Source organism: Nerophis ophidion, linkage group LG20 (assembly GCF_033978795.1).
Source record: "Nerophis ophidion isolate RoL-2023_Sa linkage group LG20, RoL_Noph_v1.0, whole genome shotgun sequence".
Classification (NCBI taxonomy): Eukaryota; Metazoa; Chordata; class Actinopteri; order Syngnathiformes; family Syngnathidae; genus Nerophis; species Nerophis ophidion.
In genome coordinates, this window is record NC_084630.1 from 28,355,024 (window position 1) to 28,379,712 (window position 24,689).

At 38.9% G+C, this 24,689-nt stretch overlaps 1 protein-coding gene and 1 long non-coding RNA gene across 5 annotated transcripts in view; one reads left to right on the plus strand and one right to left on the minus strand.

The window, feature by feature from the left end:
- The window catches only part of armh3 (armadillo like helical domain containing 3), a 52,787-nt gene that overhangs the window by 11,118 nt on the left and 16,980 nt on the right, over window positions 1-24,689 (plus strand). For all 4 annotated transcript variants that reach the window (XM_061880912.1, XM_061880914.1, XM_061880916.1 and 1 more), the window contains exons 8-20: window positions 466-552; window positions 710-766; window positions 881-924; window positions 1,299-1,359; window positions 1,715-1,761; window positions 5,049-5,124; window positions 5,423-5,516; window positions 8,595-8,696; window positions 11,599-11,657; window positions 11,743-11,808; window positions 18,037-18,106; window positions 18,273-18,333; window positions 19,877-19,965. In XM_061880912.1, the coding sequence (XP_061736896.1) occupies window positions 466-552; window positions 710-766; window positions 881-924; window positions 1,299-1,359; window positions 1,715-1,761; window positions 5,049-5,124; window positions 5,423-5,516; window positions 8,595-8,696; window positions 11,599-11,657; window positions 11,743-11,808; window positions 18,037-18,106; window positions 18,273-18,333; window positions 19,877-19,965 (913 nt within the window). The remainder of the gene's footprint in view (window positions 1-465; window positions 553-709; window positions 767-880; window positions 925-1,298; window positions 1,360-1,714; window positions 1,762-5,048; window positions 5,125-5,422; window positions 5,517-8,594; window positions 8,697-11,598; window positions 11,658-11,742; window positions 11,809-18,036; window positions 18,107-18,272; window positions 18,334-19,876; window positions 19,966-24,689) is intronic.
- LOC133538956 (uncharacterized) lies at window positions 5,656-10,890 on the minus strand. Its single transcript, XR_009803139.1, has 4 exons — window positions 10,783-10,890; window positions 10,621-10,688; window positions 8,058-8,198; window positions 5,656-5,958 (listed from the first exon to the last, which is right to left on the minus strand). It is a non-coding gene; the product is annotated as an uncharacterized LOC133538956 (long non-coding RNA).

Consider the following 24,689-nt stretch of genomic DNA (forward strand, 5'->3'; position numbering starts at 1 on the left):
AGCCTTCCTAGAAGAGTTGAAGCTGTGATTGCTGCAAAAGGTGCACTGACATCATATTGAACCCTATAGGTTAGGAATGAGATGGCACTTCAAGTTCATATGTAAGTCAAGGCAGGTGGCTAAATACTTTTGGCAATATAGTGTTCTTATAGACTTAGAAGTGGCTTTGCACTGTGGAGGACTATTAGCCGCTAGCAAGAATAGTACAGTGCGTTGACGCATTCATTCGCTTGTCGCTGTCAAGTTTGCAAACAACTAGAATGTGTCCTCAACATGCATTATCACAATATAAGTATAGAATGAAAAGATCTTTCATTGGTCAAATTTATAAAGTAAATGTCATATGCCATCTGTATCGTGCAACCCTATTGTGTTGTGTATTATACTTTTGAGGAATTTAATGTGTCTAAATGACACATGGTGGCTTTCAACACTTCTCAGTACAACTGTATTCCTACCCAACAGATTCTTTCAGATGCGTCCAGTAGAGGGCAGCATGGTTATGATGCTGTGGTTCTACTGGCCCTTTTGGTCAACTACAGAAAGTATGAGGTTTGTTCTTTGCACATATTGCATATTGTCTGTGTCTTATTATTGGTAATTATATATGTGCACTTTGGAGAAAATAACTTCAGTCCCTGCTCATTAATATTCAATTTAACTATTGACATAGTGTTCTTAAAATTGACCTTGTATTTGTCTCTCTCAGTCTGTTAATCCATATATTGTGAAGCTCTCTATTGTGGATGATGAGCCGACACTGGATGTAAGTATACTGTTATCACACCCACAATTATAATCGTAGTTTCAATAAACAGCCGGTCTTTATTTGATGTTTCAAAACAAATCAGATTGGACTGTAATTGTTTTTCTTCCCCAGGGAATGGGCATGGTTGTTCACCAAGCTTTAACAGAATATAACAGGTGAAAAACAAAAACAAGAGTGTAGAATGATCATGCCAATAGCCCCATGAGTTTGTGTTGATGTTTTAAATTCTATTTCTACTTAACTCATAAAAAATACAAAAATGTATGTATAGCTAACAGTTCAGTCGTGCGTTTGCATGAGGCAAAATGCTGTTTGTGGAGAAAGATTATTTATGTGATGAGCAACTTAGCATAGTCTGTTGATGTGTGTGTGTGTGTGTGTGTGTGTGTGTGTGTGTGTGTGTGTGTGTGTGTAATACAAAAAACCTCTTTGTTTACTTGCCTGTGTGTGATTTAATCTGTAATTCTGGAACGTTCATTACCCCCGCCTTCCTGCTGATTGTTTCTCCTCATTTTCTTATGTACTACAGGCAGTACAAAGACAAAGAAGAAGAGCACCAGGGTGGCTTCTTCTCCACCCTCACTACCATGGTAGGTGTTGAAAGTAGCAGTGCAACTAAAAACATTGACTCTTTACCTCATCTTCAACATGTTGAAAACATTGATATCATCAGGTCAGGTTCTCTTGTTTCATTGAGACTATTTACTATGAAAGGAAAATATTTTTAGAGTGCTTTCTAGGATGAATAGATGAATCCCAGTTACCTGTATTGTTAACTGCCTTGTACTTAAAGTTTTTCACTGTTTAGAACACACAGAATTTGGACATATCTCATATAGAGATTGTTGTGGATGATGGGCAAAATTAACCAAAAAGTTGGGAGTTTTTCTTTAAAAGTCTGTTTCCTCAAATTGAACAACGCCATGTTTTTCTATCTGCGTGCAGGTGGGCAACATGTTTATAGCAGATGCAGATGAGAAGCTCTCAGTGCAGTAAGTGCGCCTCTCAAATGACACTTTTTTTAAGTGATTCCACCATAAAGCTACAAAACCTTTGCTCACTCAAATCAAATAAAGTGCAACATGAAGAAAAGATGAGGACATTTTACAGAGTAAAAGTAGTCCTTTGTTTTTTATTGCAATTTCTTTAATTTAGCAAATTTGTAAATTCAAATTGTCATCAAATGCAAAGAGGGGAGTCATTGTGTGTTAAAACAAAATTCCACATTACATATTGTTTATTTCCGTTCAGTACCAGTTATGACCATAGCTTTTTTCATAAAATCACTAACTCCATGGTTTCCCCAACACGCACTTGATGGTGGCGTGGCACCATGGCAAAATAAAAGCTGCTATGCTTAAAAAAAAAAGTGTATTTTATGTCAAAACAAATCAAAGTAATACATTGTATGTATAGATATATATAGCTTGTTATTTGCGCAGTATTGACTATTGATGCCTTGAAAATGTGGCCACCAAAAAACTTTCATCAACCGTAAGCAAGACCCCTTGTTAAAATACATTCTGGCTGCGTGTCTGCTATTAGAGGGTACTTTAATATATCCAAGATATACCCACCCTCTGCGCAGTAATCTACAAAATGTGCATTGCACAAATATTAAGAGGATAGTGCCGTTCTTTGAAGTAGAGAAATGGCGCAGGTGGCTAGTGTTTGCGGTAAGACTGAGGCGCCGCCGGCACCTTTGTTCTCGCGGCTGGTGGCTTTGGCTTTGGGGTGGCGGATCCTCCCACCACGGCATGCGCACAACACCAACTTCGCACTCCAGCCTGACCGATCAGGCCCTTGTAGCCAATCCTTGTCCTTAAGTTACGAATCTGACTTACAGACTTCCCTTAGTCACCTTGTTCAAACATTCCAGAAGGCTGTTGACCTTGGTGACCTGCTGGGGATATGGGTATACGGCAATGGCATTTGCTGAAAGACTGGAAGGGAAGCTCAGCTTCTTCTAAAACATAAAAAATAAGTGTTTAAATAGTAACCTCTGTGTTTGCAGTTCATTGAATGCGTTCAAATTTTGTATAGAATTAGCTACTTTCGCAACAGCTGATGCAACTTCTCATTCATTGTGGTAGCGTCACAGTGCATTAAACACTGTTGAAGCCTAGCGTTCATTGCCTTCAATAGGGGAGCATAGAGTGGGTTGTTCCACTGCAGCAAAACTAAACAATCATGGGATAAATGCTCGGCTTTGTCACGCCCATGGACACCGAGCGCCTCCGGAAATAAATGAGGTGGGCTGAGCCATGGCTGGCTTGGACACTGAACTTCTGCATAATGATTGGATGATCTGTCTAAGGCTGAATCCCTTTTTCATTGACAGCAAAATGAGCAAAACAGCAAAATGGAAATTTAAACCACTGTCAGAATTTTAGAAGTTTCATTCCGCTGTTTTGTGTTGATATGGAAAATTTTACAAACCTTTAAGTCACGTTTTCTTTGGACAATCTAATATCTTTTATCTGTTATCGGAGACTGGTTTCGTGTTTGGAGATTAGCTGAAAATTATCTTCCCCCTAATTGAAATACCAGCAGCCGCCACAGCCTGTGTTACTCTGAACAAAAATATAGACACAACCCTTTTGTTTTTGCTCCGATTTTTCACGAGTGAACTCAAAAGATCCAAAACTTTTACTGTATTCACAAGACCTGTTCCTCTCAAATAGTGTTAACAAATCTGTCTATTAGTGAGCATTTCTTCTTAGCCAAGATAAACTATCCCACCTCACAGGTGTGGCTTTTTAAGATGCTGATTAAACAGCCTGATTATTGCACAGGTGTGCCTTAGGCTGCCCACCATAAAAGGCCACTCAGAAATGTGCAGTTTTATCACACACTAAATGCCACAGATGTTGCAAGGTTTGAGAAAACGTGCAGTTGGCTAGGAATGTCCACTAAAGCTGTTGCCCGTGAATTTGTTCATTTCCCTACCATAAAATGTCTCGAAAGGCGTTTCAGAGAATTGGGCAGTACATCCAACCAGCCTCACGACCGCAGACCACGTGTAATCACACCTGCTCAGGACCTCCACATCCAGCAAGTGCACCTCCATGATTGTCTGCTGCAACTGTTGGTTTGCATAACCAAATAGTTTCTGCACAACTTATGAGAAACCGTTTCAGGGAAGCTCATCTACATGCTCGTCATCCTCAACGGGGTCTCGATCTGATTCCAGTTCGTTGTCATAACCGACTTGAGTGGACAAATGCTCACATTTGATGGCGTCTGGCAAGTTGAAGAGGTGTTCTCTTCACGGATGAATCCCGGTTTTCACTGTTCAGGGCAGAGGGCTTACTGTGTGTGGCGTCATGTGGGAGAGCGGCTTGCTGATGTCAACGTTGTGAATCGAGTAGCCAATGGTGGGGATGGGGTTATAGTTTGAGCAGGCGTACGTTACGGACAACAAACACAAGTGCATTTTATTGATGGCATTTTGAATACACATGATAGCTTGACAAGATTCTGAAGCCCATTGTGATGCCATTCTTCTGAGACCATCACCATGTTGCTAGGATCTGTATGCAATTCTTGGAAGCTGAAAACAACCCAGTTCTTGCATGGCCAGCATACTCACCGGGCATGTCACTCATTGAGCATGTTTAGGATGCTGTGGTTCGACGTATACAACCGTGTGTTCCAGTTCCTGCCAATATCCAATAAATTCACACAACCATTGAAGAGGAATGAACTAACATTCCCCAATCAACAATCTGATCAACTATATGCAAAGGAGATGTGTTGCTCTGTGTGAGGCAAATGGTGGTCACACCAGATACTGACTGCTTTTCTGATCATCAGCTTCTTGATACATCACACCTGTGAGGTTTATCTTTGCAATAAATAAGTGCTTACTAACACATATTTAGACAGATTTGTGAACAATATTTGAGAGGAATAGGTATTTTGTGCATATAGTAAAAGTTTTTAGAACTTTGAGTTCAATTCATGAAAAATGGGAGCAAAAACAAAGGTGTTGCGGTTATATTTTTGTTCAGTTTACATTGTACAACAATAATAATCACAAAAATAGAGCAAAACGATATGATATAAAAATATATATGTTCATGCTAAATCATAATAACACAGATTTGTTTAAAAAAAGTAGTCTTTTGTTCAGAAAATATATGCATCATCTGTGATTTTGCAAATCATTTGTTAATGTCATATTGAGCACCCCTAGCCACGCTCCCATCGCCAGAAGTATATTGGCAAGCTGGGGGAAACCCTGAACTCTCAATAATCATTTCTGTTTTGCCTGTAGGACCAATGAAGCAATTTTGCTGGCGCTGTATGAAGCTGTGCATCTTAACCGCAACTTCATCACTGTATTAGCACAGGTAACCTTTTTTTTTTTACATGTGGGTTTCCTCTGTGTATTTACAAGGTTGTTGATGCTAAATTTACATCATAGTACAGTTCACATTTCATGGTGGCAGCATTTACCAACAATTCATTTGTATCTTATTTGCCATTTTTTACTGGCAAGGGAAGATTTAGCTGAAATTGCCTGAAATGTAGTTGTTTTTATGCAAGTCAAATGACAGTTTTGTTCTTTTTAGCACTTAGATGGAAAGACTGTTGTTCACTGAGTGACACTTTTGAATAACATCTTCCATGTCTTCGGTCTTGCAACAGAGCCACCCTGAGATTGACATTGTTGTGACCCCTGCCAGCCCCGCTCCAACCACACCAACAACACCACTTGGCACAACGCCACCCTCCCTAGACAGTATGTCACATTCTTTTTCTTGTTACCCACATAGTTCATAGAGTCAGAGCTTAGGTTTTTTATGCCGTAAGCCAGAGGGGTCTTAACTTTTACCACCGAGGGCAGCATCATTAAACAACCATGGGACGTGGAGGCCACATTGATATTTATTATTTCTAAAATCAGGTTGATCCCACTTTAGAGTTTTGATTAATCCTGATTAATTGCAATACATTTCTTGGTTGCATAATTAAAATTAATTAAAAAATACTGACACAAATGCAAATTTATTGTGAAAATGTCATACACAAACATGTTTTCATTGTTTTACTTGAATGCATGTCACTTATTTGGGCAAAACTTGGTAACTGCATCATCTGAAGTCCTTTCGGAGTGTGTTTTGAAGCAAAATCTGTCACAGAGCACATGAGTCGAAGTCTCCTCAATCATCTTTAGGGGTACCCTGTATATCGGTCCATTATCAGCAAAAAGATAAGTTTCAGGTTAGATCAGTTTACATCCAAAATGTCTCAAAATATATTCTGATACAAGCAATCCTCCAGCGTATTTACTTGTGCAAATCTGGATAGCCTGTTAACATCTCAATAATAAGCACACAAGGTTGGTCTTTTCTTGTATTTTAGTGTTTACAAAAGGTAAACATGGCAGGCAATGTAGGCTACTAGCAGCTACTATCTAGACAACATCCAACACCACAATAGCACACTAGCTAGACATTTTCTAATAAGTGTCCTTATTTGAACAATATAACAGTCTAAAACACCTTATTTGACAATATAAACAGTTAATCAGAGTTGCATCTTACTTACAAATACAACCTCCAAGACTGAAATGTATTAGATCAAGTAACATATGTGTCCCATCATTCAGCTACCTGCGTCATGAGCTTAATTTACAGAATGAATTTGGCCACTAGCTGTCGCCAAAACAAATACCACGTCACTTCAAATTAAAGACAGCATAATCCATTTGATTAATATTAAATAGATACTTGTTTCATGTTAATCATTGTTCTCTTTGTAATTTCATTTGGTCAAACCTTTTTTTACCATTCCATACTACAAAATAATATTGTAGTAAATAAAAAATTGTCCTGATATCGTATTGTAGCAATATTGGTATTGTATCAGAAGTGAAAAAGTTGTATTGTGACATCCTTACTCATTTTTGCACTGGCGTATGCATAATCTATTGCAAGTATATATAGCAACCTGTGCCGCCTTTCAGGTAACTATCCAATGTTAAGGTAAAGGAGCATGTGCGGTCAAAACAAATTGTGGGATGCATTTGTACATGATTAATGTGATAGTTTGTGATTAATTTCATGCACATTTTAGTATTATATCTTTAGATTGTGCCTTTTTTTGCTATGTTTTTCCTAATCTTTGCTGTTTTGAACCATGCAACACTCGGCTGCTCCTTGGACACCTCTGCACTGAACCTTTAAATTCAAAGAACAACTATTTTTTTTTTCCCAGTACTAGCAAACTAACTTTTTAAGGACGCTACACTGTTTCTACATTATGGGCCCTATTCTCCTATGCTTTTACGTAAAAAAGCTGTTGCTCGGAATCTACCCCTAGACACAAGTCCGTCACTGTGCTCAGTCATCCAGTATGTGCATTCTGGGTGGAGCAGCCCTAAAATGTGGGCGTTCCGTGTCAAATCTGGCATTGCTCGTATTCTGCATGTGCAAACACACACACACTCAAATGACCATTGGCTTTTTTTCTAATTTCATGGATTTCAATGACATTCACAAATGCTAGTAAAGCTCCATGTTACAGTACATAGTTTTCTCACAGCCAAAAAAAGGGTCATGGGAAAGTCTGCTCCTCCGAGTTAAATGAATGTCATGACACCGCCTTCATTGGTAACATACGTGCATGTCTTATCTATGCAGAGTGGGCGTCTCAAGGGTCTTGATGGGAAAATTTGAATAAGAGAAACGTGCGTAACTCCCAATGCGTACAAAAACACTTTTAACGCAAACGAGAGAATAGGGCTCTTAGTGCTTAGAGAAGTGTAAAACCACAACACACCTTTTAAACAATTTGAAGCATCTGAAGGGGTAGCCAAAGGCAACCATGAACTTAAAAGCTGCATCTTTGTTTCAGTTTGAGCTAAACTTAGTCGTTACATCCATTTTTTTTATAAGTACTTCACAAAACACTGCAACCTTCTCCAGCTACAGGCAAGATCTCTTTTAATACACACATTTTCTTACCAGGAATTTTTTGAAATATTACTTGCTTTTTTTTGTATAAAAAAGGTTGGTCAAGTTAAATGCACTTTGACAGGTGTAGGACACCTTTAATGCTCACATTGTTCCTCAAACCAAACACATTAGATCTTTTTGAAGTGTGATGCATGACTGTTGCTTCAGGTTTCCTCTTTCCAGATACAGTACATGCCATTTGGGATGCACAAACGCTGTTGCTTTTAATAGGTACACATTTCTATTTCAGGCTCGTTCTCTGTGGCTGCTTCAAACACGAGAGCCATTTTCTTTATGAAATATTAACACCTGTTAAGACGAACCTGTCACATGCTGCATGCTTTGCTAGTTGCAACCTGGTCGCATGTGTTCTCTTGTCATGGATGTTGAAGCACACTACATCTCCCTGTGATGGATGTGTACAGACAGCGGGAAATGCTTTTCTCCTGTGGGTCTGTAGTAATCTAAAATAAGTCAAAAACAGATAAAGGTTTTAGGAAAGGAAGGGAATATAACTGTTGACTTCTTCATATATGAAACAATCTGTAGCGAGCATATATTGTCTGGATGACACAGAGGCTTTAGTAAAAAAGTACAGATGTTTTTTCCCCTGTCAATGTTTGTTTGACTGAGCACAACCGCTAAAAGAGGCTTTTCTCATTTTTAGAAGCCTAGTTTAAGGGGCAGGGATTTTTTCTAAGAGGTTATTGAAAGAGTACATTAAATCAATAGCTGACCTGAAACTGACTTGACAGTCTTTGGGTGAAGCGTTGGTCTTTTTTAAGCTCATTTATTATATTTACTATAGTTTTTGTGCACTCTTGTTGGCTAAAAGTTTTAATTGTTGGTTCTCTGTGTAGTGATGAACAACCCTGAGCTACCACTAGATCCAAACCTGCAGACAAGCAACCTTCTCATCACTTTCCTCAAGTACGCATCAATAGTAATGCAGGACACTAAAGGTAAACAAATAAAATGTTTATCTTCATGGTTAATCTGCTTTCTTTAAGTGCTTCCCTTTTCCATCTTTCATTATTTATCCTCAGTGTTTTCCACAGAACTGCAATCTTTTTGTGGCGGTGGTGGGTATTTCCGTGGGGGCAACAAAATAGCATAATCGTCTTTTTAATTGACAATAATTGGTAATAATGCATTTAAAAGCAAGTAAAAAATTAAAACAAAAATATTAAAAACAGATAAACGTTCAAATGTTGCTACGTTTTCTCTTGTATGAGTGTTGTAGCAACCTGGCACTTACGTTTAGTGTAAGAGTTCTGTGATTTCCAACTGTCTTAGAGGTTGTGAACATGAACAGGGCCTAGGAGGACAGCTGTGTGCAGTGAGGAGAGTTGTGTTTTCTGATGTTGTTTTGGCATTGTTGTGGCTGAAAGTAGCCTGTTTTGTTTTTGCAATATGAATGGTAGACATTACAGTGCTATTAGATTAGAGACTGGCCCGCAGCAGAGTCCAGTGCTTGTTCAGAAAAGTGAAGACTCATTCATTTCAGAGTCTCCAAAAGTATCTACAAAATGTGTTTGGAGTTGCTTTTTGATATACAGTATCTATAGGGCTATAATTATTCACTGAATATAGCAACAAAGTCGCTAAGATGGCAATGCTAATGATCCCTCATGCTCCGTCTTCTCATATGCCGTCTTCTTATGCTCTGGTAGACCAGGGCCTTCATGTAACAACACTTGTGTGGGTTTTCCTACTAAATGTGGACATATGATCAAATCCATAAAATGGCGTACGCAAGTAAAAATTCCAATTTATGCAAGTGTTGGCGTGCACAAATCCGAGCACATTTCTTTGCTACATTTCAATCTACTTGGAATCCGCCTCAGGCGTGTGCATGGCTTGGCACGCTCAGACCACGCTCTAACCGTGACCCTTATAAATATGCAAATATGTATTGAAAACAGGTATGTGCTTGAGCTCAGCACGGCTTCTTTCTCGTGTTTCGATTGAACGGCAGAGCGATTGTGTGCCTGTCATTGCTATGTCTCCGAGAACTGAACACTGGCGGAAATTTTTTTTTTAAAAAGAAACGGTCGTGTCGGTAAGAAAGACAAAAAGAAGATAGATGTGCGTGTTCAAAGTTGAAATTAGTGCTGCACTTCATCTGAAAATAAAGTCGCTACAATAAGTAACTTTACAATAGGTGGGTGAGTGATTACCCCATAAATACATACATTATAAACAAAAATAATTTTTGTAACTTACACAAAAATTGTCCCTCTCGATCTTGAGAGAGACAATTGTGGTAGAAAATGGATGGATATATTTGTTTGACATCTTTTAAACGTAAACATGCCAGCATATCATGAAGGATACAACATAATTTGACTCTTGTTCGATTACACAATTTATTAATAGGCATGATGTTTAAGAAATTATCGATATTTATGCCATTATCGAATCCTCTTATCGAACCGATTCATTATCGATTCTCTTATCGAATCCGGATAGGTTGTTGTATATGGAAAAAAACACACAATACTTAGTTTAACAAAAGCTCACTTTTATTTTATTTTTTTAGAAAAAAATTAAATAAACAGAGCAAATACTCTGGCTGTCATGAATGTCATCATCTGAAATAGGATAGCGTTAACATTATCTAATTCACATCTTGCAAGGACTAGTTTATTAGACAGACTTGCAAACCCTGGAGTGGTGGTCTAGGCTACAAGATACCGTTAACGTTATCAAACACATACAAAAAAGCTAACGTTAACGTTAGCCACTGACTATGCAGAGGTATCGTTAGTCTAGCTAACATTACTGCAGTCCTAGTTGACATAAAAGGTAACGTTATTTTCGCCTAAAGGCTACAAGTGAGCAGATATGGAAATTAACCGACAACAGTTAACGTTAATTACTCACCGGCACTATCACTGGGACTGCAGGTTGAAGTCGAGGAAGAGGAGCGTGCTTCGTCATCACTGTCGCTGCTTTATGTGTCGAAGACAAAACATGTTTCTCTAACATTCAGGTTATGTGCGGCCTGAAAACGTTTCAGCATTTTTGTTGTACTGCACCCCTTACAGGAAAGCGAAGCCTGGCAATATTTGCAGAAAGCCGTTTCCTTGTCGTATTTCTTGATAAAGTGAAGCCATGCTTTGGAGCTACTACTAAGGAATGACTGAGCTACGTCATTTCCTGTGACGTGCCACAGGACATTTCCTGTGACACGTGATTCGTTCCTCGGGATTCGGATACAGAACCAAATATTTTTCTTGACTGTAGTAGCTTTGATAACGGGAACCGTTTCTCAAAAAGAGATTCGAATCCATGGAATCGGTTGTTTTCTTATCGAACAATTGGGAGAACCGGTTTTCGAACATCATCCCTATTTATTAAAATAAAGAAGAGCGTCTTGCGGTAGCAGCTGTATACTTAACTTCTTCCTTGGTCTCCGGTGCCGCTGTTGCTGTCCGCTTGACATGGCCATGGAGTCACAGGATCACAACAAGAATAGGTGGCAAAATGGTTGCCTGGATGAATTAATATATGTCCTTACAAATATTAATATGATAATGAAGCATTAAATGCACTGGTCAAAAAGTTAATATTGTGTCCTTGCCTTAATCTTTTTTGCATTGTAAAAATAAAATGTGGCCATGCAGAGTGCAGTTTTTTGTGCATACGCAAGCTTGATACATGAGGGCCCAGGTTGTTATAATGTGTTTATCAGTTAAGACGAAAACATAATGCCAAATCGTTTTGTGGTACTCCAACTTTGCTGCCACAAATTGTTTGTCTGGGAAACACTGACCTTTTGATATTGTTCAAATTTAACAAGATCCCTCAAAGCCTTTAACAACCAAGTTTGGTTCATTTGCTTTGTTTCTGTGATTTCAGATGAGCATCGTCTGAACAGTGCCAGACTGTGCCTAATCATCCTCACATGTATAGCTGAAGTAGGACTAGTGTGCATACTTTCACATTCTCCAACCTACTGAGCCATGCATCTTTTTTGTGTTTACTGCATTGTGTGTGTTACAGGACCAGTATGCTGATGCCTTTCTGCATGATGACAATATCAACTTCAGGGTCAGTCTACATAAAATGGTGAGTCTCAGGCAGGGGTCGCCAACCCGTCGATCGCAATCAACCAGTCGATCTTTGGGACCCTACCGGTTGATCGTGAAAATATTAGAAAGAAAAAGAATATGGCAGTAGCGACACCCCCAAATGGAAAATGACCAACAGAACCACAAACAGGCACGCATTTTAACTCCCGAACACACCCGAACGCCTCTGTCTCTCTTCGGCCTCAGATCACGTGGCTTTCGACACTGGAGCCACACACCCTGAGCGCAGCCGTGCCCTACACTCGCTCGTCTTACAAACGCGCATCGCATGACGTGCTCATAAATCATTACGCTCCAACAATGACTGAAAGTCTAACTGTTGCAACAAATCAGCCTTTTTTTAGCATTCGACATCAAACAACTCTTCCCTCAACCATGAGTCCACGATTATCCACCAACAATGACTGAAGGTCTAACTGTTGCAACAAATCAGCCTTTTTTTAGCATTCGACATCAAACAACTCTTCCCTCAACCATGAGTCCACGATTATCCACCAACAATGACTGAAGGTCTAACTGTTGCAACAAATCAGCCTTTTTTTAGCATTCAACATCAAACAACTCTTCCCTCAACCATGAGTCCACGATTATCCACGCTCAACTCCGACGTGAAGCATACGAGACTCCGTGAACATTACACCAAAGTACGGATGTTGTGTTGTTATTGTGAATACAAAACTAAACATTGACATGTACAAAGGCAGTAATATATAATAAAACAAGGCGACATCCAGACAAAGACTCTCCATTTATCCCCTCTTTATCACAAAGGGAAAAATCCACCAGGTGAACAGCTAATTTGCTGACGTTAAAACCATGTGATTTGTAAATGGTAAATGGGTTGTAGTTGTGTAGCGCTTTTCTACCTTTTTTTTTTAAGAAACTAAAAGCGCTTTGACACTTTTCTCACATTCAGCCATTCACACACACATTCACACACTGATGGCGTGTGAATGATTTCAGGCTAGTTAGCATTTAGCGTAATGTTAGCTCATTTTGCGGCGTGTGCTTGTGTGCATGTGTGCGTGCGTGCGTGTGTGTGTGTGTGTGTGTGTGTGTGTGTGTGTGCGTGTGTGTGTGTGTTACGGACAGTGTTGATTGAGGTGTGTTGAAGCAGCAAAAAAGGACATTATGTTAAATGAAGAGTTTCTGTCTCTGATAGTGATATAATAATGCAAGTGCATCATAAAGCCTACATGAACTCCATGGTGTTTAGGGATGAATAGTTTCTCCCATTGCTATTGTACTATTTTTTCAGCAATAGTTACATCAATCATTAGTAATGTAGCAGCCTAGTTTTGAATGGCAGGGTCCCTGCTAGAGATGCGCGGTTTGCGGTCTCATCCGCGGAGTCGGGTGGGTGAAATGACGAAAAAATAGATTTTAATTAGATTCGGGCGGGTGGCGGTTGAACCATCCGGAAATATTTGATATACATGGTTCTGGGATCGGAATCCTTTACCATTCAAAGAGCCATTTAAGACCCGTGTCACAAAGCGAAGAAGACAATAGGAGACGCTAATATTCTCTAGAATGACTGCCGGCAGTCACCCAAATAATAAGTATTAGGGCGTGCCTTGAAGCCATTGGCTTTGTTGCCTTCAACAACATGTTCGAACTGTTTGTCAGTCCAGCAACATGTTGTGTGTGGCTTCCGCAGCAACACGCACACAACTGCAAGGCATACTGGGTGACACAGAGTACACTAATGGTTGTGATATAAACAATTTTAACACTCTTACTAATATGCGCCCCCCCCCCGTGCGTCGGTAAGGTGGGCGGGGTTGGGGGCGCGGGGGTGTAAAATATATTCAGGAACTGTCACGGATACAAAGGATTCTGGGTATTTTTTGTGTTGCGTTTATGTTGTGTTACTGTGAGGATGTTCTCCCGAAATGTGTTTGTCAATCTTGTTTGGTGTGGCTTCACAGCGTGGCGCATATTAGTTAGAGTGTTAAAATTGTTTGTATCACAACCATCAGTGTACTCTGTATCACCCAGTATGCCTTTCAATCTTGTACGTGTGATTGCGGAAGCTGCACACAACATGTTACCGGACTAACAATCGGTTTGTATGTGTTGTTGAAGGTGTCAAAGCCAATGGCTTCACAGCACACCCTTATTCCTGTCATCAGGATGAACACCATTGGATATTCGCGAGAACGTTAGCGGCTCCCATTGACTTCATTACTCTGTAAAACGGGTCTAAATAGCTCTTTGAGTGGTAAAGGTGGCCGACCTCTGATGTATTTCAGCGGGCGGTTGCGTTTCTGATAAAATGTTGGTTCGGGTGGACGGCGGGTTGATGACTACTTTGGTGATGTGGTTGCGGATGATATAATTGCAAATCCGCGCATCCCTAGTCCCTGCTATCACATGTTGATACAAATATAACATTTACATAATAAAAAATTAACTAGAGGCTTCCCCAATGCTGGAATAAATTAAGCATGATGAGTTGACTTGAAACTGTTTAATGTTGCACTTTTTATATGTAGAAGAAAAGTTGTGATTTTATTTCATCCAAGCAACAACTTGAGGCAGTTTAATGTGGACTAACGTGGGCAGAATTATTATAGTGTTCCCAATGTTAAAAGGATCAAGCCATTGTTTACAAATTTGGTAAATAAATAACCAAAAAATCTATATTTTGTTGTTTTCTTACTGTACCGAAAATGAACCGAACCGTGACCTCTAAACCGAGGTACGTACCGAACCGAAATTTTTGTGTACCGTTACACTCCTAGGTATAATACATAGTTGACGCGGGGGTAGATCTTGCTTCGGTTTTTGGCTGAAACCAGGGATCTTGGGCTTGAAAAGGTTGGTGACCACTGGTCTAAGGTCTGGAGAAGAAATACATTTGTACTGTTTCTGAACAGGACTGCGATCTATATGCGGCTTTGGGTTATTTGCGTGTGTCTGTGGAGTGCAGGGGTAGCAATAGACAACGCCATTTTTTATTTTGCGTAATTATCCGTGAACAATATGTGCTTTCTCAAAGTGTCCTATAAAACCAGAAAATGTTGCTGATCACCTGTATGAAAGACAATCTCCAGGGGTCTGATTAAATTCAAGATTGATTAATTAACCTTGGGTCCAAGACACAATTACAATAAAACTGTATTTAAAAAAACATTTTTAAAATGTAAAAAAGGAATCGGATGCATAGGCATCAATAAACAAATACATTAATTTAAACACAGACATTGCCACCACTTGCCTTCAGCTGTATAACATGTCTGCCCCCATGGTAACATGTTTCCCAACACAACCTTCTCTTAGTAATTTGGGTGGGTCTCAGAAGGCGTGCATGGTCCATATTGTTGTCCAGAGAGCAAATATTGGCCAGGATAATTTAAGGACTAGCCGACTTGTATGGATTAGCCATGAGCCCGGAAGAATGCGGGCTATGCTATCACAATATAATAAAAAAAACATGTAAACACATTGGGGGAGTGAGAGGGGCGTTGCTGTCCTTAAGGACTATTGTCAGTGAATACAAATTGTTGCAAAGCATTCACTCCTGTCTTGTTTTTATTTTTGACGGGAGAAAAATATGAATGACAGATCAGCGACCTGTCTTGATTATCATGTTCGTCAACGTCATGGAAAATGGGAAGTAAGAAAACCCCTAATCATAACTACCGTATTTCCTTGAATTGCCGCAGGGCATATAGTATGCGCCTGCCTTGAATTTCTGCCGGGTCAAACTCGCTTCCCAAAATAATTAGCGCATGCTTACTATTACCGGCTGGTCAAACTCGTGACGTCACGAGTGACACTTCCCCTGTCATCATTTTCAAAATGGAGGAGGCTGATTTCAATACCGAAAATTTGAAATCGCATAAAGGGAAGAAGATTAAGAGCTATTCAGTGTGATTTAAGGTCCAAGCTTACATCACACTCAAATTTTTACTGCATACCTTTGGTAAGTGCCAGAGTGAGAAGAGGTTTTAAAATAGTTAGCGCATGCTTAATTTTACCGCCTGCCTTTGGTAAGCGCAGGAGTGAGAACAGTATGGCGTCACATTAGTGCCAAAAATCCAAGCGCATAAAATGTTTTATCGCGCGCTGATTCTCCACTTCGTCCGCGCGCGACACCCTTTTGCGCGCGTGTTTTGCCTATGTGCGCGCGCGCCGTCTTGGTTTTGACACTTTGTGGGTGGTTATTCTTACACAGCCCCTCCTTTTTGATTGGTCAGGCGAAAATAGCTGAGGGCCAATCAGAAGTATAGCAGGGCGGGTCAACGCCAATATGAATCAAGATAATACAGCTCCTGTCGACAAACACAGTCTAAAAAGTCCAAATTTAGTGGAGTTTTGGAAAATGGCAATTGAATTTTATCTAAAAGTCTTCGAAGAAGGTAATATCTCATCTGTTGAGAGAACATCACAGTTAATGAAGTGTCAAGATCAATATCTCTCTTTTCATACACGTACAACCAGTCCACAGATGTCAGTCAATGATGGAAATTATATTTTCAAATATGTTTTCTTTCCTCACTTGTCTGTTTTAAAAAATATTTTTATTTATTTAATGTTTGTATATGTAAATATTGAATGTATGCCACAAAGTGGGACTATTAATTTTCTTTCCTCCTTTTGATTTGTTATAAATGTCAGAGTATTGTATGTATATGTATATTTAAATAGTACATGTACCATTGACATCAATAAAATGATGGGGACCAGCTGTCCGAGCTAAGATGGCCGCTACGCTGGAGAAACATGGAGTGTTTATTCATATCTATGATGAAAGGTCCATGGCAGTTCCCTGGGATTAAAAAGAAAGGAAATCAGGTTTTCATGGGGCTATCATGGCTGAACAAGTAAGTCTTACACTATTATCTCTCAGATTTAATTTGCCTAATGTATGGAGCAAGCTTTTTTTTTTTTTTTTTTAAATACATATTTTTAACTCGGCCATCTATACTGATCTGGGCTGATATCTAATTTTCCATAGTTTGAGTTGTTTGCAGAAACGTAAATACTTTTTATAGTAATATTAAAACCATATTCATTAATTGTAGTGATAACCTGTCATTCATTATTCTACTAAAATAGTAATTGCAATCATAACATCAATAATCAGGCCCATATGCTAATCATGTGGTCCTGATATGAAGTACGCATGGATAAATGGGTTCAGGTAGACTCTGTTGTGAACTTAAAGTAGATAGAGGAAAGAAAATTAATAGTCCCACATTGTGGCATACATTCAATATTTACATATATAAATATTAAATAAATACAAACATTTTTTAAAACAGACAAGTGAGGAAAGAAAACATATTAGAAAATATAATTTCCATCATCGACTGACATCTGTGGACTGGTTGTATGTGTATGAAAAGAGAGATATTGATCTTAAAACTTCATTAACTATGTGATATTCTCTCAAAAGATGAGACATTACCTTCTTCAAAGACTTTTAGATAAAATTCAATTGGCATTTTCCAAAACTCCACTAAATTTGGACTTTTTAGAATTTGTTTGTCGACAAGAGCTGAATTATCTAGATACATATTGACGTTGACCCGCCCTGCTATACTTCTGATTGGCCCTCAGCTATTTTCGCCGGACCAATCAGAAAGGAGGGGCCGTGTAAGAATAACCGCCCACAAAGTGCCAAAATGAAGACGGCTCGCGCGCATATAGGCACCGCGCGCACGCAAAAAGGCACCGCGAGCGCGCAAAAGGGTGTCGCACGCGCGATTACAGTTTTTATGCGATTGAATTTTTGGCACTAATGTGACGCCATAGAAGAGGTTTTAAATGAATTAGCGCCCCGGCGGCAATTCAGGGAAATACGGTAATAGGCATTTAAATAAGTTGGCAACACTGATCTCTGATCGTATCCATGTGTGTTAATGAGCACAGTTATGATGCCATTTACTGTACACAGTTCTAACAACAAGCCACATAATAGTTATATTATAATGTGCCAAATCTCATTGTGGCGGTTGAAATTTGTTTGTGGCAGGCCGCCCCAAATAAATAAATGCATGGAAAGCGCTGTGCTTAGCGTGTCACCTTTTTAAGTGTTCTTATGGTCATAAGGCACTACGGTAGTAAATGTATGTGTATGTATACAAATAGTAAAAGTCATATGTTTCTGTACATTGCGCAACTGCCATCTATAGCATGTGCACTGCAGTCTACTCATGTTTATACTTCCGTGCAATTTGTACATCTTTTGCAGCCCATGAGGCACAGAAAAAAAGCATTGGACAAGAACATCCCTTCTCGGCCACTGGTGTGTGCAGTTCTAGGTATGTAGATCATGCGGTTTAATGTTTTTATCTTCATTTCCAATTTAAATTAGAAACTGTTGTTGGCGTCTCCTTGTTATTATTTGCATAAAACTTACATTTGTGCTTCAATCCGGTTTAATTTTTATTGGTGTTTGATATTTTTATTTATTTTTACATTTTCCAGATTTGATGGTAGAATTTGTCGTCACACATATGATGAAAGAATTTCCCATGGATTTATACTTGTGAGTACACACACACATACACACACATTCTTGTATTTGTTACCTCTTTAGGACCACCTTTTCTAGATATAATATAATGTATATTTACAACATTAATATATACAAACTGTGCAAATATGAAAAAGCTTGTTGTGAAAAATTAGTTGGAATTTCACAAGAAAAATGTCACAACTTCAAAAGAAAAACTTGGAATTTTGGCAGTATTTTAATAAAAGTCGTAATTTTACCTAACGCAAGTCAAAAGTTTACAAGAAAAATTGAATATTTGTGCAATATTATTTCAAGTTTTATTGGTCACATGCAGAGTACACCACAGTGAAATGCTTTTTTCCATGCTCTTCAGATATTGCATACAGTGGGTTCCAATCACTAGTTACACTAAATAGAAAAAAATACAAACATTTGAATAGCTCTGAAGTACATTAATTACAAGACAATAAGTTGCACAATAAGTTACAGTAGTTATGGTAGAAGTACAGTAGTCACCAGTACAAGATCAAATAGTATAACAGTATATACAGTATAGGAAGCAACACATATAAGGTGTCTACAGTTCTTTGGCAGTTGAGTAGTGACAGCAGTATAAACAAAGGAAATGGAACAGCATGACTTCTTTGTACTCTTGTTTTTACATTATTTACAGTCATTGAATGAACAGTGTTGCAGTCTGGTAATTACAGTGGCTGATAAAAGTTGGAATTTTATTCAATTACAGTCGCTATTTTACAAGAAAAGCTTAACATTTTAGCAATTTTATGAAAAGACTCGTAATTTTACTCGACAAAAGTCAAAATTTTTTAAGAAAACTTTCACAATTTCGGAAATATTATAATAATTGAAATTTTACTTGGCAAAATTATTACAAAAGTCACAATTTTACTCCAAAAATTTCACAATTTTATAAGAACAACAAAAAAATGGGGAATATTGTGATTAAAGTCAGAATTTTATATGACAAATATCACCATTTTGCATAAAAAAATAATAACTTTACGAGAAAATATTGCACTATTACAGAAACTGAAAGACTATGAGAAATTGTTCCCAATTTATAAGAAAGAACTTGACACATTGTGAGAAAAAGACTGCTTTTAGTTAATTTATTTGAACTAATTTTTTGTTTTTTTTTGTTTGTAATTGTTTTTTAGTCTTCATTATTTACATCAAGTTATTACAGTATGTCTCTATATACATATTTATAAAAAAATGTTCATACATTTTGGCCAATGGGGGCGCATTTCACTTTCTTACACGCATATGTTGGCCAAAGGGGGAACACTTCAAATTTTTACACACACTTGTTATTTTATATGTTGACAAGAGGGGGAGTACTTTTAAAACTGACACACCGTCAATTTGGGACCACCTTAATTTTGATAGATTTCACCACCAAATATCGGTCCTAACTTGTTCACTGGTCCTTATATGGAAGGTACTTTTCCTTGTTGATGTCTCAAGAAGGGTAGAAATACAAGAACACTCACACAAGTCTGTCCGTTGCATCCATCCATTACATTTTTGTGTTTCTATCCATCCTTAACAGGCGCTGTGTTCAGATCATTCATAAACTCCTCTGCTACCAGAAGAAGTGTCGGATCAGGTTACACTACACTTGGAGAGAGCTCTGGTCAGGTATGAACCGTTGCGAACAATGAAATCCATTTTACCTGGAACATTACTTACTTGACCACTATTTTTTTAAATAACTATTCTCACTGGAACAAAATACAAGGTTCTATTCCTAGGATGTGCATAGTAAACTTCTTGATGTTTCTCTTTGCTGGGCATCAGTATGTAAGAGTTTACACCCTCTGCGAGCTGAAAGTAATTTCCTTCCGAAGTCGTTGTCATGTGCATTTGGAAATATATTGCACCATTGACTTTGGATAATGAGTCTCTAAAGGAAGCACAATCCATCATGTTGGCTTCGGTTTCAGCCTGGTCAACACAAAGCAAGATCACATTGCACTCTTTAATGGTCCCATTGCATTGTGTCTCATTAAAATACTCCATCCATCCATTTTCTACCGCTTATTCCCTTTCGGGGTCGCGGGGGGCGCTGGCGCCTATCTCAGCTACAATCGGGCGGAAGGCGGGGTACACCCTGGACAAGTCGCCACCTCATCGCAGGGCCAACACAGATAGACAGACAACATTCACACTCACATTCACACACTAGGGCCAATTTAGTGTTGCCAATCAACCTATCCCCAGGTGCATGTCTTTGGAAGTGGGAGGAAGCCGGAGTACCCGGAGGGAACCCCCGCACTGATTCGTCTAATCAGATCCATAATCAACCTCATTCCCTGAGTGTTCTCATTGTGGTGGTGATAATGGAACACCATCACATGCGAGTAAATAGAACGAGTCAAATGAATCTGGGAGACGCTTGTTTTTATTCAGGATGTTTTTAAAACCTTTTTTTTTAAATGCTTTATCACCTTGGCTTTTCGTTTTCCTCTGTTATTTACTGCTATATGGTTTGATAACATGCGGGAGGTACTAAGTCTTTTTGCAAGTTCTGTGTTGTAAGTCAAGTTTTAATGTAAATTATTGGGGCGGCATGACGTAGTGGGTAGAGCGGCCGACCAGAAACCTGAGGGTTGCAGGTTCGCTTCCCACCTTATTGACATCCAAAAAAATGGCTGCCGTTGTGTCCTTGGGCAGGACACTTCACCCTTTGCCCCCGGTGCCGCTCACACTGGTGAATGAATGATGCATGAATGATAGGTGGTGGTCGGAAAGGCCGTAGGCGCAAACTGGCAGCCGCGATTCCGTCAGTCTACCCCAGGGCAGCTGTGGCTACTGATGTAGCTTACCACCACCAGGTGTGAATGAATGTTGAGTCCCACTTCTCTGTGAGCGCTTTGAGTGTTTAGAAAAGCTCGATATAAATCAAAATCTAAGTTATTAAATCGGAACTCATCTAAATTGTACCTGCATCAAAACTCATACTACACAGAACATATGAATTGCATACAAAATACCAGAATAAAAAGATTAAATACAAAATTTAATAAATCAATATTGGTGCACCATTCATTGTTTTGATTATAGTACATGCTGATATTTGATTGTAATCTCAGGGCATTCAATCGATTGAAACAATTGAATGCGCTGAGATTACAATGATCTATACGAATGAGAACATTGATAGACATTTGATTGTAATGTTTTTGTATCTAATGTGAAGCACTTTCTGAGTTTCTATTTGAGAAGTGCTTTGTATACAAATGCAATATATTTAGGTTGGACTTTTAGTGTTTTACTTTGTGTACATCATTCCCTTGAAAGACACTTATTTTGTACCACGGCTTCTTGTGTCTACGATGCCAATTCGAATAAGTTGTTAGTGCAATACACACAATTGGGTCTAAGCTGCCTACTTGTGCCTCAGCTGTACTCTCTGGCCAGCCTCTGTATTTTTCTTGCACTTTTTTACTCACGGATTTGAGTGGCCGGCTCCTCCTTGCAAGTTTTCCTGTTTTTCCTAAATACCGTATTTTCCGGACCATAGGGTGCACCGGATTATAAGGCGCACTGCCGATGAACGGGTCGAGTCAGGTCTGTTTTCATACAAAAGGCGCACCATATTCTAGGGCGCATTAAAGGGGTCGTCACTAATATATTTTTCTAAATTGAAAACACTTCCTTGTGGTCTACATAACGTGTAATAGTGGTTCTTTGGTCAAAATGTTACATAGATAATGTTTTACAGATCATCTACAAGCCGCTTTCTGACAGTCGCCACAGTATGCGCCATTTTGTGGGCGGTCTTATTTACGTGGCTCACCTTCGGCAACGTCCTTTCCCCGTCATCTTTGTTTTAGCAGTGTAGCGTGCAAGGACGGTATTGGAAGAAGTGTCCAATGATGGAGCTAACTGTTTTAGTGACATTCAGACTTTACTTCAATAACAGAGCAGCATCTCCTCATCAGTGGCTCACTGATGCAATAACAACGGCGGAAATGTGTCCCGTAAAACACGTCCTACTGGAACTCTCTAGTAATAATGTAAACTCACTACACCGGTATCTTTTAGCGCTTTCATGGCGAGTTTACTAACAGATATAAGTAAGAACTAACTTCACCCTACTTTATAATACAAATAGCAACAGCGGAGGATGAATGTCTCATAACAAGAAGGTAGAAAAAATTAAGAAGTTTATCGACTACATTGTCGGCACGTACTACAAAGGCGGTTTCGAGCAGATTTATGGACTTATGCAGATCCCAAATACAGATCAGCAGGTACCAGAAGGTAAGAAAAGTTGGTTTTGCATAATATTGCAAAATAAAACACCAGATAATGTCTTACCTTATACACACACCATAATAATACCGGTATCCGATACGTTGACGTTGGTGTTTTTTGCTGATGACACAAATATTTTCTATTCTGGTAAACACTTGCAGCAGCTCTTGGATGTAGTAATGAAATAAATTAACACATTAAAATGTTGCCTATCTCAGCCCCGCGACCCCAAAAGGGAATAAGCGGTAGAAAATGGATGGATGGATTAAAATGTTGCTTTGACAAAAGCAGACTACCTCTAAACTTGAAGAAAAACAGTTTCAGGTTTGGAAATCAAAATATAAATCTATGTAAAACTGGAAATTGATGACAAAGATTGATCGAGCATATAAAAGTATGTTTTTGGGATGGCACTGGATCACAAGTTCTGCTAGAAACCTCACGTCATATACAAACCCCGTTTCCATATGAGTTGGGAAATTGTGTTAGATGTAAATATAAACGGAATGCAACGATTTGCAAATCCTTTTCAACCCATAATCAATTGATTTCGCTACAAAGACAAGATATTTGATGTTCAAACTCATAAACTTCTTTTTTTTTTTTTTTGCAAAATATTATTTGAAATGTGGACTCGTCAGACCACATAACACCTTTCCACTTTGCATCAGTCCATCTTAGATGAGATCAGGCCCAGCGAAGCCAGCGGCGTTCCTTGGTGTTATTGATGAATGGGTTTTGCTTTGCATAGCAGAGTTTCAACTTAAAGTTAAAGTACCAATGATTGTCATACACATACTAGTTGTGGCCACTGAGTTGTAACTTGCACTTACTGATGTAGCAACCAACTGTAGTTACTGACAGTGGTTTTATGAAGTGTTCCTGAGCCCATGTGGTGATACCCTTTAAGTAAAAAGTACCAATGATTGTCACACACACTCTTGGTGTGGCGAACTTATTCTCTGCATTTGACCCATCACCCTTAATCAACCCTTGGGAGGTGAGGGGAGCAGTGGGCAGCAGCGGTGCCATGCCCGGGAATCATTTTTGGTGATTTAACCCCCAATTCCAACCCTTGATGCTGAGTGCCAAGCAGGGAGGTAATGAGTCCCAATTTTATAGTCTTTGGTATGACTCGGCCGGGGTTTGAATTCACAATCTACCGATCTCAGGGCGGACACTCTAACCACTAGGCCACTGAGTAGGTACACACTGATGTCTTTTTTCATGCAGTACCGCCTCAGTGATCAACGGTCCGTAATATCATCGCTTACCTGCAGTGATTTCTCCAGATTCTTTGAACCTTTTGATGATTTTACGGACCGTACATGGTAAAATGTTGTTCTAAAACTGTTCAACAATTTGCTTACAAATTGGTGACCCTCGCCCCATCCTTGTTTGTGAATTACTTAGCATTTCATGGAAGCTGCTTTTATATCCAATCATGGCACCCACCTGTTCCCAATCAGACTGCACACCTGTGGGATGTTCCAAATAAGTGTTTGATGAGAATTCCTCAACTTTATCAGTATTTATTGCCACCTTTCCCAACTTCTTTGTCACATGTTGCTGGCATCAAATTCTAAAGTTAATGATTATTTGCAAAAATAATATGTTTATCAGTTTGAACATCAAATATTTTGTCTTTGTAGCATATTCAACTGAATATGGGTTGAAAATGATTTGCAAATCATTGTATTATGTTTATATTTACATCTAACACAATTGTCCAACTCATATGGATACAGGGTTTGTTTGTAAGTGTCAAATTAGCAAAAATTATTACAATAGCAGGCGAAACAAAACATATCCTGAACGATGGAACCTTGCGCACTATATTGTACACCAGATATTGGAAAATTAAGGCCCAAAAATGTTTTAGATCTTAAGATGGAAAGTGTAGCTGCCATTGTGATGTGCAGTTATGTTTTAAAATGACCGTAAACCTTGAACTATTCAAAGTATTTCAATGGTAGGAATCTGCGCTTTTGCCTTATATACTAGTGATCCCTTGTGGATCATTAAAGTTTGTCTAAGTCTAAGTCACTATGGTAATCCAAGTCGCAGCAGCTCAGACGAGGCAGCAAGCAGTGTGGTTGGTG